The sequence below is a fragment of the Cotesia glomerata genome, linkage group LG1, assembly GCF_020080835.1.
Source record: "Cotesia glomerata isolate CgM1 linkage group LG1, MPM_Cglom_v2.3, whole genome shotgun sequence".
NCBI lineage: Eukaryota > Metazoa > Arthropoda > Insecta > Hymenoptera > Braconidae > Cotesia > Cotesia glomerata.
In genome coordinates, this window is record NC_058158.1 from 34,651,627 (window position 1) to 34,665,563 (window position 13,937).

Consider the following 13,937-nt stretch of genomic DNA (forward strand, 5'->3'; position numbering starts at 1 on the left):
TCGCGCTATTATTTTTCTCTGTTTTTATTTCCGTTAATAACATCACATCAGTCCACATCTACGAGCATTTATTAATGTATTTTAATATTTATTTAAATACGCGCAAGTACAGACACATTTTATTTCATCATTAAAATAATTATTTTATTTTAAATCAACTCCAAAATACTCTACCTCGTGTGTTCATTTTTTGTGTGAGTTATTAATTATTAAATTGATAAGTAAATTAGTAAAATAAAAAATTTTATTTTTTAATTTAAAAAACTAATTTATTTTTATTTCAGAAATTTATTAGAAAAGCCGGTTCGGGAATGTTTGAAGAGTACACGTGGATATTTGATTACAAATGTCAATTACTGATACATGAAGCTTGGATTGTTGTTAAATCATTTGTTATTAATTATTAAAGGTAATTGTTGACAAATAAAAATGATATAAATATTTATTAATAGACAATATAAATTGTTATTTTATTTCAGCGTGTGGATTTATACTATTATTACAAGAGTCTATTTTAATGCCCTTGATTACGATATAGGCGATAGGTAATCGTATGCACTGACGCTTAAATATTAGCTACTGTTAATAGATAGAGTGGATCCTAACTAAAACTAATACATTATTATAATAATGTATATAAAATAATGCGCTTGCGCGTTTGTTCCTGAATGATCAATTGTCCTTTATATTATTATACACACAGGCAATAAGTATGTAAATTATTGTATCATAACTTATAATACAAGTTGATACCTACGTAAGTTTACATGCGCATGTATATGACATGAACGATTGCGGTTTTACGATATAATACATACAAGTCATTCGATGCGAGTCGTTTGACAAAATGCTTCCGTGAAAATCAATTGTCCTACTCTCTTTAGCATTTATTAAAAAAAGATTTATAACATTAAAAATATACCTCGTGACATTTAACAATTTAAAGTATTTAATTAATTTTTTAAAATAGAATCGCTAAAATTTTTATTTATTTACTTACTTTTAATTTATACTTTTTCTTTTCATTATTATTTGTACGAAACTTTTACTATTTTTGGATAAAAATTAAAAGATTATGCGTCTGTGGGGTGATAAACAATTTTACGATTTAGTGTATTGATAACGAGTGTTATCACGAATGAAATTAAAAACCGTTTACAGTTTTTAATGACTTATGACTTTGAAATTTAAAATTCTTAAGTATTACATAAAGTTAAAAGATAAGTTATACATTTTTTCGAGTATCAATAAATATAAATCTTTAGTCTAGAGTTGACGGTCTTTAAAAATAAATAATAAAATCAGCTGCAACTTGCAGTATATTTATAACGATATTATTTATAACTGGATCCATATAATTGAGCTCGCAAAAATAAATTTGCCAACATATTTACTAATATAAAAAAAAATAAATAACAATAAAAAGAAATGGAGTGATAATTTGGGTGATTAGAAATAGGTATAAATAATTTAAATAAAACGAAGTAGTTTTAACTTGAGCAAATTAAACTGCGCATGATTTTCACATAATGGGAATGAACTTTAGCTGTTTCGCGTCTAGTCTAGTCAGAAACACGGTCGTCGGTTTCCCGGGGTGGGTCTAGTTCGTCTGGCTGTTTGTATTCTGTCGTAGCCGGTGTATGCTAATAGTAACAATACAGCAATACAAGTATTGTAATGCATGTGTATGCAACTCGGGTACAAATATAATTATATTACATTGTATTCGAGCAACAAACACAATTTTGTTTGCGCGCCAAGTAATGTAAGCCTAGTAAATTAATTTTTTTCTCTGCTATTACCTATTTACACTCATAAAATAATTTTGCACGAATAGCACGTGTGGAATAAAAAATAATAGAGACATACTAATACTCCGAGTGGGTGAGTAGTACAAAGTAAATCGAGAGTGGCATGACTTAAATATTAATAGCGTTAAATTTATATAGTGACTTTGGAATGCCGTTTGGAGCAAGATTCCCACGCGAGCACATTCACGTACATGATGATGCTGGGAGTTATGTGGGTATAGTACTCCAATACGCATCTATACCCTATCTGACCGTGCAATGTGCCGGGTGTTTATTTAGTTGTTGTCTTTCTATACCCTGTATATTTATTGTATGTAGACACATACAATATTCAAAGCTCCTCAGTGGTTGTTGGTTCCTCAATATGATATATGTTACAATTAAAATAAATTTGATGGGTAGATTGCAAATCTTAACAAACATCAGCAACCCAAACCGGGTGCTTTGATGATTAATTAATATTTTATCTTCATCTCTTGTTAAATATTTTCTCTCTCATGAAATTTCATCTTTTAATCTTTATTACTGGTATATATATATATATATTGTACTATATTACTTGTTGATTCCAGCTCGTTATCTTTTATACCCATGCTGTACAATAGCAGAGAAGCGCGTGTCAGAGCTCGAACAAAAACAAGAATAAAAGCTAGAGCAAGAAGTTTACTCCATGAACATTACATGCCGGGGATGTTGATGAGCACATGTACTCACCGGCGCCATCGATAAACATTTTACGGTCATTCGTTCTTGATCATTATCCATCGGATTATTATATGCCTGTTTTTATTAGCGATTTAACTTTGTTATTTATTATTTTAATGCAGGTTGGTGATGAATAAGTGGAGAGTGGATAATAATAGCTGGGAGCTCGGTAAAGGTACGAGAAGCCAGAAGCTGTGGATCGCAAAAACCCGTCTCGTAGAATTAATATTTATAAATTTTCTTACTATACTGGTTTATTTGCCGTTTTTAAGTGCTTTCCCATAATTTGTACTCTAGCTACTGTATTTAATGAAGGTCAGGGGGCTGTTTTCTTCAAGGCTACGGCCCTATCATCAGATCATGTCGTACGATCATGAAGAGTAGGGGATGCTTCGAGATTCTTCCACGGTGGTCCATACATCCAACCCTACTCTCAATTCTTCAATCACACTTTTTTATTTCATTTAATTCTTCACTGTCTGACTCTCAAGGAAGACTTTTAAATTAAATCTATGTTTATTATTGATTACTATTTAACATTTATTCAGTTGTAGATGCCCCGGGAGTTTTAAATGATAACAAGCTCATTAATATGGACAGCCGATGACGAATCACCGGGTGGAAATAGGTTTAACTTAAGAATTTTATTTATCTGATGGCGAATCTGTGTGAATTGAATGTATGCTAAAGCTAAAGAAGAAGAAGAAAAAGAAGAAGAAGAAGATTATTCTCGGGCCCCCCTCAAGAGGATGCAGAGACACTGATGATGCACTTGGTGTGCATTTTTTAAAGAGCTTTTTTTATTTTTGTTTGCATTCGCTCGGAGAGAAACCAGTTGAGGAGATTTTTCTCGTGGTGGGAACTTAAGCTGCAACCTACTACCGAGCAAGAAATTCTCGCCCTTCACCTCCCTCACGGTATCCACCGCCCCTTTTATATATAAATTCTGATCCTCTAGCACTCTATTCCAGAAATAGCTTTCGTTATAAATGTGGAGTCCGGTCATCTAAAAGGGGATAATGCTCGCGGGCTGTGGAATTTTTATATGGTTAAAAAAAATAAAATAACAAACTAACAATTTGTTTTGCTTAATCCACACTCGAGGCGCCGAGGTATCAGTGAGTTTTTAAAATTCTTATTTGTTTAGAATAAAAAATAACAAATTAATGATTAGTTGACCAGACAGACGTAGAATGAACCAGACCAGCTTGAATAAAGGTGTCTAGTCTTGTCTTGTACCTTGCATAGAGGGTATGTGTGTCTTACGGTTGATGCTGATCATGCACATTAATGACTTGGCCGGCCTCCTGCCTGGCTGGTTACCTGTCCAGACTTGGGCCATTGACAAGTAGACGCACACTTTATGGTGGGGTGTCTTGAATCTTTAAGAATCCTGGATAATAATAAGAGTATCAAGAGAGTATATGCCTGGTAGACAATACTCGATCCTTAAACCCGAGTCTTGACCGATGATACGCATTAGTATGGATGTACGGATGTATGTATTGGTATATTAAGCTGGTGAAGGAATAGACATTGTTGCTACACACACCCCCGGGTTCACTACTGACTCTCACTCTCACTCCCGCCCTCATCACTACTTGCGGCTCTGACTTGAGAGTCTCCAAGCCGGTCGAGATGCTACCAATGCAACGAACCGTACGTTAGTCGGGTTTCAAACTTCACGAGGATCATATCTTGGTCCCAATTTATTTTCCTTTTTATATTGATAATTGATACTTTAATAATTGCGGCTTTAGTACTAGAAATTTTATTATTTTCTTGGACTGAATTCAGGTGACTATTGTAATTATTTTATAAATTAATTAAAAATTTATTATCTAAACGTTACACTGTTCAAACAAATTAAATTATTTGTTTTACTGTTAAACCAGACTACTAATGCACATAATTTGTCTAATCATTGTTAGTATTAAGACGTTAAATATTATTATCACAGTTTTAAATTTAATCTAATAATTTTATTATTTTTTTATGATTACAGATTCAGAAAGGAAAATTATATTAACTGTGGTAGCTTAAGCAAAGATTTAAAAAGTTAGAGATAGACTTTTTTATGAGAAAAATTTTCTCTGACATTTAATAAATAAAATTAGTTAGGTAATTGGAAAAAATGGCTTACGATGATGTTATTTTACGGATGGGAGAATTCGGGAGGTATCAACGCAGAATTTATGTACTTCTCTGCCTTCCAGCGATTATTTGTGCTTTTCATAAGATGGGTGGAGTTTTTCTCGGACCCAAGATGACTACCAGGTAAATATTTTTTTATTAATAAAAAATTATGTTGGGGATTAAATTAATTAATTAACTGGTTTATTATTACAGATGTTTATTGCCTTGGGAAGAAAAGAACGCAACATTTTTTATAGACCCAGTTATTATGAATGCAAGTTACCCCATAGAAGATAAGCAGTGCTTGAGACGAGTAAATTTGACGGGATACGTCCCTCAAGGCGGAGGAAATGCTGGAAGTAGCGGCGATTCGACAAGGTTGTCAAGCGACGGGCTCACGACCTGCGAGGAATTCGTCTTTGACACTAGCATTTACAAAAGTACAACTACCTCTGAGGTATGGTATATTATTAGTACAAATATCGTAGTACAGGTAATTACCTGGTATCATCGGCTTACTGTCTGTACGATCAAAAGATCCATTACAAGAAATAATTACCGATATATCCTGGCTATCCAAGTAGTAAGAGCATGCAATCATTTTACATTGCGTGAGAGAAACTAACGTTGCTGCCCGAGAATGAAATAATTATTTTAAAAAAAATATTTATGGATGAACCAATTATTTAGTATGTTAAATAAATTTTTTTTATTCCAGTGGAACCTAGTTTGTGAAAGAAAATGGATGAGAGCTTTTGGAGATTCGCTTTTCATGGTAGGAGTGATGCTTGGTTCAATAATATTTGGTGGTTTGTCTGACAAATTTGGACGTAGACCAATTTTCTTCCTGTCTTTAGTAATTCAGCTCGTCGGAGGTATACTTGTTGCCATTGCTCCGGAGTATGTTTCGTATATCATCTTTAGATTAATTGTTGGTTCAACAACAAGTGGGGTGTTCTTGGTAGCCTATGTAATCGGTAAAGTATAATTAATATTAAAAAAAATTATAATTTCATACACAGAAAAAAAGTTTCACATATTTTTCTTCTTAATTATTTTCTTGAGCGAAAAAAAAAATTTTTTTTGACAAGAAATTTCACTTATTCCAAGAAAATTAATTCTTTTGCTTTAAAAAATACGTATCTTGATCCAAGAAAATTTATTTAAGTCAAGAAAATATTCTTATTTTGAGAAAATTCAGCCTCTTGCTCCAAAAAATTTAGTTCTTGATAGAAGTAAATTTTCTTGTCTTGAGAAAATTTCTCTCTTGCTCCAAAAAATTAAATATTGCTAAAATAATATAAAATGGGTATCAAATATTTAAGAGAAAAATTTTTTCAAGATGAGAAAATTTTTTTCTCAGCTGAAGTAAGTGGCGCTGCTTCCCTAAAGTATCTAAAAATCTTGATCAAATATAAAAATTTATTGTATCAAGTATTTATGATAATTTGAATTAAGAAAAAATTACTTCCACCAAGAATAGAATTTTTCGAAAAATTTTTACTTCGGCCAACACAACTTCGGTCTTCCTTCAGGCACCCGAAAATTTTCTTGAGCTAAAAGTTTTGTTCTTCAGTCAAGAAATTTTTCTTTCTATGTAAATAATTAATTGAGTTTTTAAACTAATTATAATTCTCTATTTAACAGCTTTGGAAATGGTTGGTCCAAAAAAACGTTCAGTTGCTGGAGTAGGTTGTCAACTATTTTTCACATTTGGTTACATAGTAACCGCTGCGTTTGCTTACTACATTCGTGATTGGAGATACTTGCAAGTAGCTATTACGCTACCGAGCTTTGCCTTTCTTGTTTATTGGTGGTAATTATTTTCATTTAAATTTAATTAGTCGGGAAATAATTAACGAATTAAGATTTTATTAATGATAAATTATGGTATATATTTAGGTTTATTCCTGAATCTGCGCGTTGGCTTTTGACTAAAGGCAAAGACGATGAAGCTAAAGAATTATTGCAGCGTGCTGCTAAGGAAAATGGTATTGAAATACCTCGTGATACTTTAGATTGTCTTTTACATGAAAACTGCGGAGAAAATGTTGTTGTAAATAGCCAAGCCTCGTTGTTTGATTTATTCCGTACTCCGAATCTCAGAAAAAAGAGTTTACTTCTCTTTTTCAATTGGTAAATTACATAGTAAAAATTAAAAAAATAAATTATCGATAATTCAAAAAATTAATAATGAAAATAATTTTTAGGTTGGTCAACAGTGGGACTTATTATGGTCTTTCGTGGAATGTAAATAATTTAGGAGGAAATGATTATGTTAATTTTGTAATACTCGGTGCTGTTGAAGTACCAGCATACTTATTTCTGATTTTTGTACTAGAACGTTGGGGAAGAAAGAGTATTCTTTGTGGTTGCATGGTTGTTTCTGGTCTTGCCTTAGTAGGAACGATATTTGTTCCAGAAGGTATTTTTTAAATATTATTATTAATTTTATATGTTTTTTTAAACACCATTGTCTTTGTGAATAATACTAGCCGCTATGCACTCGTTTATTTTATTTTTTTCTGTTATTTAGAATATCCTTGGATGATTATAGTACTTGCAATGATCGGTAAATTGGCAATAACATCCTCATATGGTGGTATATATGTTTTTACTGCTGAACAGTTCCCTACGGTTGTGAGAAACGTTGGCCTTGGAGCTTGTTCAACTTTCGCCAGAATTGGCGGTGTCATTGCACCCTATGTTAATCATTTAGTACGTGTATACTATAGCGTTAGACCATTCTTAATTTTTTTTAATTAATCCATTGATTGATTTTAAGATTTTAAACTCCAATAATTCTATTTAATTGATTCTATTTAATCATAAAATTTATTTATTTATTTAATTTTTTTTATTAACTTACAGGCCGAAATATGGAAACCTTTACCACTAGTTATATTTGGAGGTTGCGCTCTCGTTGGAGGCTTGATATCACTCATGTTACCTGAAACGCTTAATAAGAAATTACCTGAAACAATTGAAGACGGTGAATTATTCGGATTGTAAGTATTAAAAATTTAATTTTTAATTTTTTAATTAATTATTTTGAATTAATAAATTTTTACTGCCTTGTAGAAAAGACAAAACTTCAAAATTAAACAGAGAAAAACATCGAGAATTAAAACAGCTAGATGTACATCACTTGACTGATACCGACTCAATTAAACCATTGAAGCCAGTAGAAAATGGAATACATGATTCGAAGCAAAATGGATGACGCCCATGAGCTTACTCAAATTTGGAAAAGATGTTTGCAGTATTCGAGGATTTTTTAAATCTGCCAAGCGTGCAAACGCTATAAAAAATGTTAAAAAATTAAAAAAAAATAAAAATTTTAAAAAGACATGTGTTCTTTGTACCGCGATCGTCATTAGAATAAAACAGAACACTTTATTGTTCTAATTTATGAAAAGGCACTGCGCTTTGATGCTACAAAAAACGATAATTATAGTTGTGTGATTAATCTTATTGAAAGTTTCTTTTAAAATATTTTTTTTAATGAACATTGAAATTGTGACAGATGAATGACTGATAAACTATTAATCATAAGTTAATAAGAATATCAATGCGCACTTTTATATTACTATACAAACTTTTTAAATCACTCAATTGTTAGTAATAAATTTATTTGTTGTATTCTTTTCATTGCTGTTTGTAAACGATATTTTGAATGTCATTAAATCCTTTTTATACACAAAAATCAACTTAACTTAACTGAATTTTTATTTTTTTTAACCGTCCAAGCTTACTTGTTTTGTTTTTATCAAAATTTAGCAGATATTTCTTAATTTTTTAACAAATAAATTATGACAAAAAAAATTGACCTGTAGAAATTTTAAAAAATTGAAAATGCAATTTTTTTTAAATAACTTTTTGGAATAAAAAGAAAGTTAGCTGACATTTAAATTGTTTTTATTGAAAAAATTATTAGAAAAAAATTTTTTTTTAATTTCATTTGTAAAAAATTTGAAAAACTATAAGTGTAATTTTGAAAAAATATTTTTAAGTTTAAATTTAAGAAATTAAGGGAAATCAAAAAATTAAAAATGTCGGCTAACTTTATTATTATTTTTTTGGAACAAATTTGCTTGTTAAAGAAAATTAAAAAATTGTCAAGTGACAGCTAAATTTAATGCCTTTTTGTTTTTTATAATTCTTAAAAAGAAATTTTAAAAACTTCTGCAGCGCCACCATTGAAATTTTTGTTAAATAGCGCCCTCATTCGATAACCCGAAGATTCACGAGCTAAAAAACATTACCCGAATCAAGTATAAACGTAAAACAAGTGTATTATTATTATTATTCTTAGTCCCCTATTCTCATCCCACTTAAAACTCGCGACTTGCAAATATAACCTATATTCATATGTATATATATTTACACGTATTACATAGTAAAGTAGTGTCATAAGTGCGATCGTACTAGTCGTCGATCAGGCGATAGATAAAATTATTTTAGAATAAGAACAAAATAGAAAAGATATCTACATATATATAATTAATCAACCTTTCAAAGATGATGGCTAACTGTGTGAGGAATATCAGCCGTGAGACTTCTCGACGTAATGTAAGCTCTTAATTAATAACTTTGAATCTTTTATTAAATGTCCAATTATTCAAAATTAATAACATTGAAATTTATGATTTGCTATCTATTTTGTTATAATAAATTCAAATGTATGACCTTCGTTTATATATTGAAGGTGCATTTAGATTATCTACTAATTAATGCAGCTTAGTTATCAGTGCATTTAAATAAAAGAACTTTTTTTTCCTTATTATGGTTAAATCATCGGTGATCTCTCTCTCTCTTGCCCTTTAATGCTTGGGCACGGGCAAGTTCGCAACATGGAACGAGGTAAATATACCTCTAAACTGTGAAAGAATTTAATTTATAATTTATTAAAGCACTTATCTAATTGATGTATGTTGCCAAGTGATTTATGTTATTGTCCAAGTTCTAGGCGATTTTTGTTTTAATTTTACAATTTTTTTTCATTCGAATTTTATTAATAATAATGATACTGAAATTAGCAGACATCTAACAATTCCTGAAATTTTTAAGAAAATAAAATTAGCAGACAGCTGACAATTTTCAGAATTTTTTTTTATTAATAAAATAATTATAAGAAAAATTCCACATGTAAAAACTTTGATAAACTGTACGTGCAATTTTTTAAAAATATTTTTTTTATTGCTAATTCAATTAATAAAAAAAAAAAATAAAAATTTTTCGCTGTCGGCTAATTTTAGTCTCATAAATTTTTATAAAAAACTATTTTAAAAAATTCACATCATTTTTAAAAATTTTTACAAGTTCAATTTTTTTGCTAAATTTTAATTGTTACAAAAATCTAAAAAATTCATAGATATCTGTTGAATTCTTTATTAATAATAATAATAATAATAAATATTATTTTTTTTAAATATTAATGTAAATATTAATTTATGTTACAGATTTTCTCAGTATTTTCCGGTGGACGTAACAACTATGCTACAGAAGCATCATTCGAAACGAAACCTTTCAGATTACATAAATTAGATTCTGGACCGTCAACAAAAGTAACAGTATCACGAGAAGACGCACTTGATATTTACAAAAAATTACATACTATCAGACGAATCGAAACTGCTGCTGGTAATTTATATAAAGAAAAAATAGTTCGTGGATTTTGTCACTTGTATTCTGGACAAGTAAGTTTTCTTTTAATTAATTGTCACATTAGTTAAAAAAATTTAAGCAAATTAAAAATAAAAAATATTTATCAACAGGAAGCATGTGCAGTAGGAATGAGTGCAGCCTTAAGGTCCCAGGACTCTGTGATCACAGCTTACCGTGCCCACGGTTGGACTTATTTGATGGGTATTCCACCAGTAGGAGTACTGGCTGAGTTGACGGGTAGACAAAGTGGTAATGCGCGTGGTAAGGGAGGTTCTATGCACATGTACGCCAAAAATTTCTACGGTGGAAACGGTATCGTTGGTGCTCAGGTACTTTCAAAAATAATTCATACAAAAAAAGCAGTAAAAATATTTATTTTAATTTTAAAAAATTGTATCTAGGTTGCACTGGGGGCTGGAATAGCTTTTGCACACAAATACAAAGGAGATGGAGGAGTATGTTTAGCATTGTACGGTGACGGAGCCGCCAATCAAGGTCAAATTTTTGAAGTTTACAATATGAGTAAACTGTGGGATGTTCCTTGCATTTTTATCTGTGAAAATAATCAGTATGGAATGGGTACAAGTGCTGAAAGAGCTGCTGCTAATACAGAGTATTATACCCGTGGTGATTACATACCTGGAATCTGGGTAATTTTTTTTTGTGGTCCACAAAAATAATTTTTTTTTGTGCTCCACAAAAATGCTTATAACTTTGTAACAACATCATAATTTTTGATCAAAATTTAGGAGAATGATCTTCAATGTATACTTTATAAAACAAAAAAACCCGATCCCCAAATTCCTTTATTATCTCAGTCAAAAAAATTCCCGAAAATCACCTATTTTTTCGATCCTTACAGTGGCTATCCTCTTTAAAAAATTTTCTATACCTAGTTTATGTTTCAAAAAAAATTGTCAAGTATCTGCTAATTTTTCAGTACAATTTTTTTTTAATTATTTAGTGTCAATAGAAATAAATAATATCTCTAATAATTTATTAATCAATCTTAGGTTGATGGTATGGATGTATTAGCTGTCAGAGAAGCCATGAGATTTGCGATTAAGCACTGTACATCTGGCAAAGGACCACTTGTAATGGAAACAATGACATACAGGTACAGTGGTCACAGTATGTCAGACCCTGGTACCAGTTACAGAACAAGAGAAGAAATTCAAGAAGTCAGACAAACTCGTGATCCAATCACTGGTTTCAAAGAACGAATTCTTAATGCTAATCTCGTTACTGCTGACGACTTGAAGGTATAATTTTTTTAATTTTCAATCATAAAATTTGTAATTAAATTATTTTAATAATAATTGCAGAAATTGGAGTCAGAAATAAAGAAAGAAGTTGATGAAGCTGTAAAAATTGCCAAGGCCGACAAAGAAATTGATGATCACGAGCTCAGTGCTGATATTTACTCCGCTTGCTTGGAAGATGAAATTCGTAATGTCACACCATTTACTTCTCTAAAGCACAGTAGAATCGGGCCAGCCGTCAACGCTTAAACCATATCGACACCTTTTATAGTTGAATTTATTTTTCAATAATTTAATGAATAAAATAATTAATTAAATACCCAAGTAATTAACGGCTCACATCTTGTCGTTACGTCTTAGTTTATGTATTTAAATACAATTTAAATCCGATAAAAACTTGTTATCAATAAATCGACTTAGAAAATTAAACAAATTATTTAAAAAAGTATCAGTCGCTGTTATTGCCTGCTTGGACAACAATGTAAAAAAATATTAAGACGATTATCAATCAATTTTAAGAAATAAAAATCACGACGTTTATTAATCACAATGAGTTATTAATTAATTAACGCAGTGTACCTTACAATTGTTTTAGTTTATTTAATTATATGCCTAAAGATAATTAATTCATTTTTATATTTATCAGAAAATGAACTATTTTTGTTAGTTCTAACTAAACATGCAACTCATACTCTGAACAACACAATATTGTCTTACATTATGTAAAAGACAGTGCAGAAGAGCGTTGCGGTATTGAAAATTATTACTTCGTTCCTTAAATTACAATAAACAAGAGAAAAAATACGTACTTCCGGATCATTAACAAGAAAACAGTTTTTTTTTTTTTATCTGGACAGGAGTAAAAAATCATCGTTAGCATCGTTTGTCAGTTGCTCACAAACGGTCCTCGATACATCTTTTAAATTAAAAAAAAAAATTAATATTGACAATAATGGTTGCTAACAATTTTAAGTCAATCAGTTCAACTCAAACTATCTTCACAATAGGTAAATAATTTTTTAATTTATTTTTTATTGTGCATCAAAATTTAAAGATCTAAAATTAAAATTGATTTTAAAAATTTTTTATAGAAAATAAAAATACATTACCGAAAGATGGTGTGAATTTCGAAACAGCTATAGAATTATGTGGTGAGTTTTCTAATAAATAAATTTTTATATTATTAACAACTAATTACTTGTTTATAAATATAAATTACTGAGTGTTTTTTTTTTCTCGTTAATAGAATATGGAAAATTTCATTATAGTGTCATCATTGTTTGCGGACTGATATTTGTATTTGGAGGATGTCAAAGTGGTATAAATTCATATATAATTCCAGCAGCAGAATGTGATCTTAATTTAAATTCTCATCAAAAAGGACTTATCAACTCAGCATTTTTAATTGGTAAAAAATAAATTACTTTCCTATTTAAGGTAAAGGATCCAGTTATTAACACTCGCCTAGTTGTATGATACTTGCAATTTTAATAACATTAAAGTTAGCCGTCACTTGACAATTTAATTTTATTTAACAAAAAAATTTGTTCCAAAAAATTATTTAAAAAAATTGCATTCTTTAATTTTTTTTTAATTTCTACATGTCAATTTTTTTAATAATTTTTTTTGAGTCATAATTTATTTGTTACAAAAATTTTTTAAATTATCAAATATCGGCTAAATTAATTTTCATGCAATTTTATTCTAATTAAAAAATTAAAATGTTTTCAAAAAATTAATTATCTTAAAATTTATAATTCAAAAAATATATCTATTAATTTATTGGAGTTGATTTGTTTTTTTTTAATTAAAATAAAATTGCAAGTGTCAATAACTGGGTCTTTTACCTTCTATAAAAATAATTAAAAATCTTCATAGCTTCACCTTCAGTTACCATGAAATCATGACACACGAGGTGATGAATTACTCGTAAATATTATCAGTGTAATACTAATTTTAAAAATATATAATTATCAGATATGTTAATAAAATATTAATTCAAAAGTAAAATAATTAAACGCACTGTCATAAAGAATAGAATAAATAAATTAGTATTAGATCCAAAGAAATAATAAATTTAAAAGATAATAAAATAAAAAATAAGTTAATACTATTTTTTATAAAATATTTCCTCAATAAGGAATATAAATTTGTCTCAAGTGCTTTTTATCAGCTAACAAAAGTTAATAGACTGTAGTAGGTATGAGTATTGAGAATAAATCTATTTTTATTTCAGGCGGTATGTCAAGTTCATTTCTTTGGGGCATATCGGCTAATGCTTATGGCCGGAAGAGGATTCTTGTTGGTACTTTATTAACTGATAGCCTTCTCACGTTTTTATCAAGCCTTTCTCAGA

General features: G+C 29.5%; 2 protein-coding genes across 9 annotated transcripts; both read left to right on the top strand.

The window, feature by feature from the left end:
- The first annotated feature begins 91 nt into the window (after window positions 1-91).
- Window positions 92-7,988, top strand: LOC123272468 (organic cation transporter protein). 7 transcript variants are annotated; one of them, XM_044739257.1, is made up of 12 exons: window positions 92-194; window positions 285-409; window positions 480-545; window positions 4,522-4,793; window positions 4,866-5,109; window positions 5,371-5,629; window positions 6,300-6,468; window positions 6,555-6,788; window positions 6,863-7,077; window positions 7,189-7,370; window positions 7,524-7,660; window positions 7,734-7,988. In XM_044739257.1, the coding sequence occupies exons 4-12, from the start codon at window positions 4,651-4,653 to the stop codon at window positions 7,873-7,875; spliced, it is 1,725 nt and encodes a 574-aa protein (XP_044595192.1). In that variant the 5' UTR covers window positions 92-194; window positions 285-409; window positions 480-545; window positions 4,522-4,650; the 3' UTR covers window positions 7,876-7,988. The 7 variants fall into 7 exon arrangements, with proteins under 7 accessions (XP_044595192.1, XP_044595201.1, XP_044595234.1 ...); XM_044739266.1 differs by lacking the exon at window positions 480-545; XM_044739299.1 differs by lacking the exons at window positions 92-194; window positions 285-409; window positions 480-545 and adding an exon at window positions 1,293-1,459.
- Window positions 7,989-8,993: 1,005 nt separating this feature from the next.
- On the top strand, window positions 8,994-12,125 carry LOC123263819 (probable pyruvate dehydrogenase E1 component subunit alpha, mitochondrial). Of its 2 annotated transcripts, XM_044726813.1 has the most exons (7): window positions 8,994-9,224; window positions 9,498-9,515; window positions 10,115-10,351; window positions 10,430-10,648; window positions 10,721-10,969; window positions 11,333-11,581; window positions 11,645-12,125. In XM_044726813.1, exons 1-7 carry the CDS (start codon window positions 9,174-9,176, stop codon window positions 11,828-11,830), a joined length of 1,209 nt encoding a protein of 402 aa, XP_044582748.1. In that variant the 5' UTR covers window positions 8,994-9,173; the 3' UTR covers window positions 11,831-12,125. The 2 variants fall into 2 exon arrangements, with proteins under 2 accessions (XP_044582748.1, XP_044582758.1); XM_044726823.1 differs by lacking the exon at window positions 9,498-9,515 and having other exon boundaries at window positions 8,997-9,224.
- The last annotated feature ends 1,812 nt before the right edge of the window (window positions 12,126-13,937 follow it).

What these genes read in the sequence shown, in the direction of transcription:
- LOC123263819 (XM_044726813.1), top strand. Translation starts at nt 9,174, where the DNA reads ATGATGGCTAACTGTGTGAGGAATATCAGCCGTGAGACTTCTCGACGT. An exon ending in GTCACTTGTATTCTGGACAA is followed by an intron (nt 10,352 to 10,429) that starts GTAAGTTTTCTT and finishes ATTTATCAACAG; the next exon opens with GAAGCATGTGCAGTAGGAAT. An exon ending in TTACTGCTGACGACTTGAAG is followed by an intron (nt 11,582 to 11,644) that starts GTATAATTTTTT and finishes TAATAATTGCAG; the next exon opens with AAATTGGAGTCAGAAATAAA.
- LOC123272468 (XM_044739257.1), top strand. Translation starts at nt 4,651, where the DNA reads ATGGCTTACGATGATGTTATTTTACGGATGGGAGAATTCGGGAGGTAT. An exon ending in CACCCTATGTTAATCATTTA is followed by an intron (nt 7,371 to 7,523) that starts GTACGTGTATAC and finishes ATTAACTTACAG; the next exon opens with GCCGAAATATGGAAACCTTT. An exon ending in GACGGTGAATTATTCGGATT is followed by an intron (nt 7,661 to 7,733) that starts GTAAGTATTAAA and finishes ACTGCCTTGTAG; the next exon opens with AAAAGACAAAACTTCAAAAT.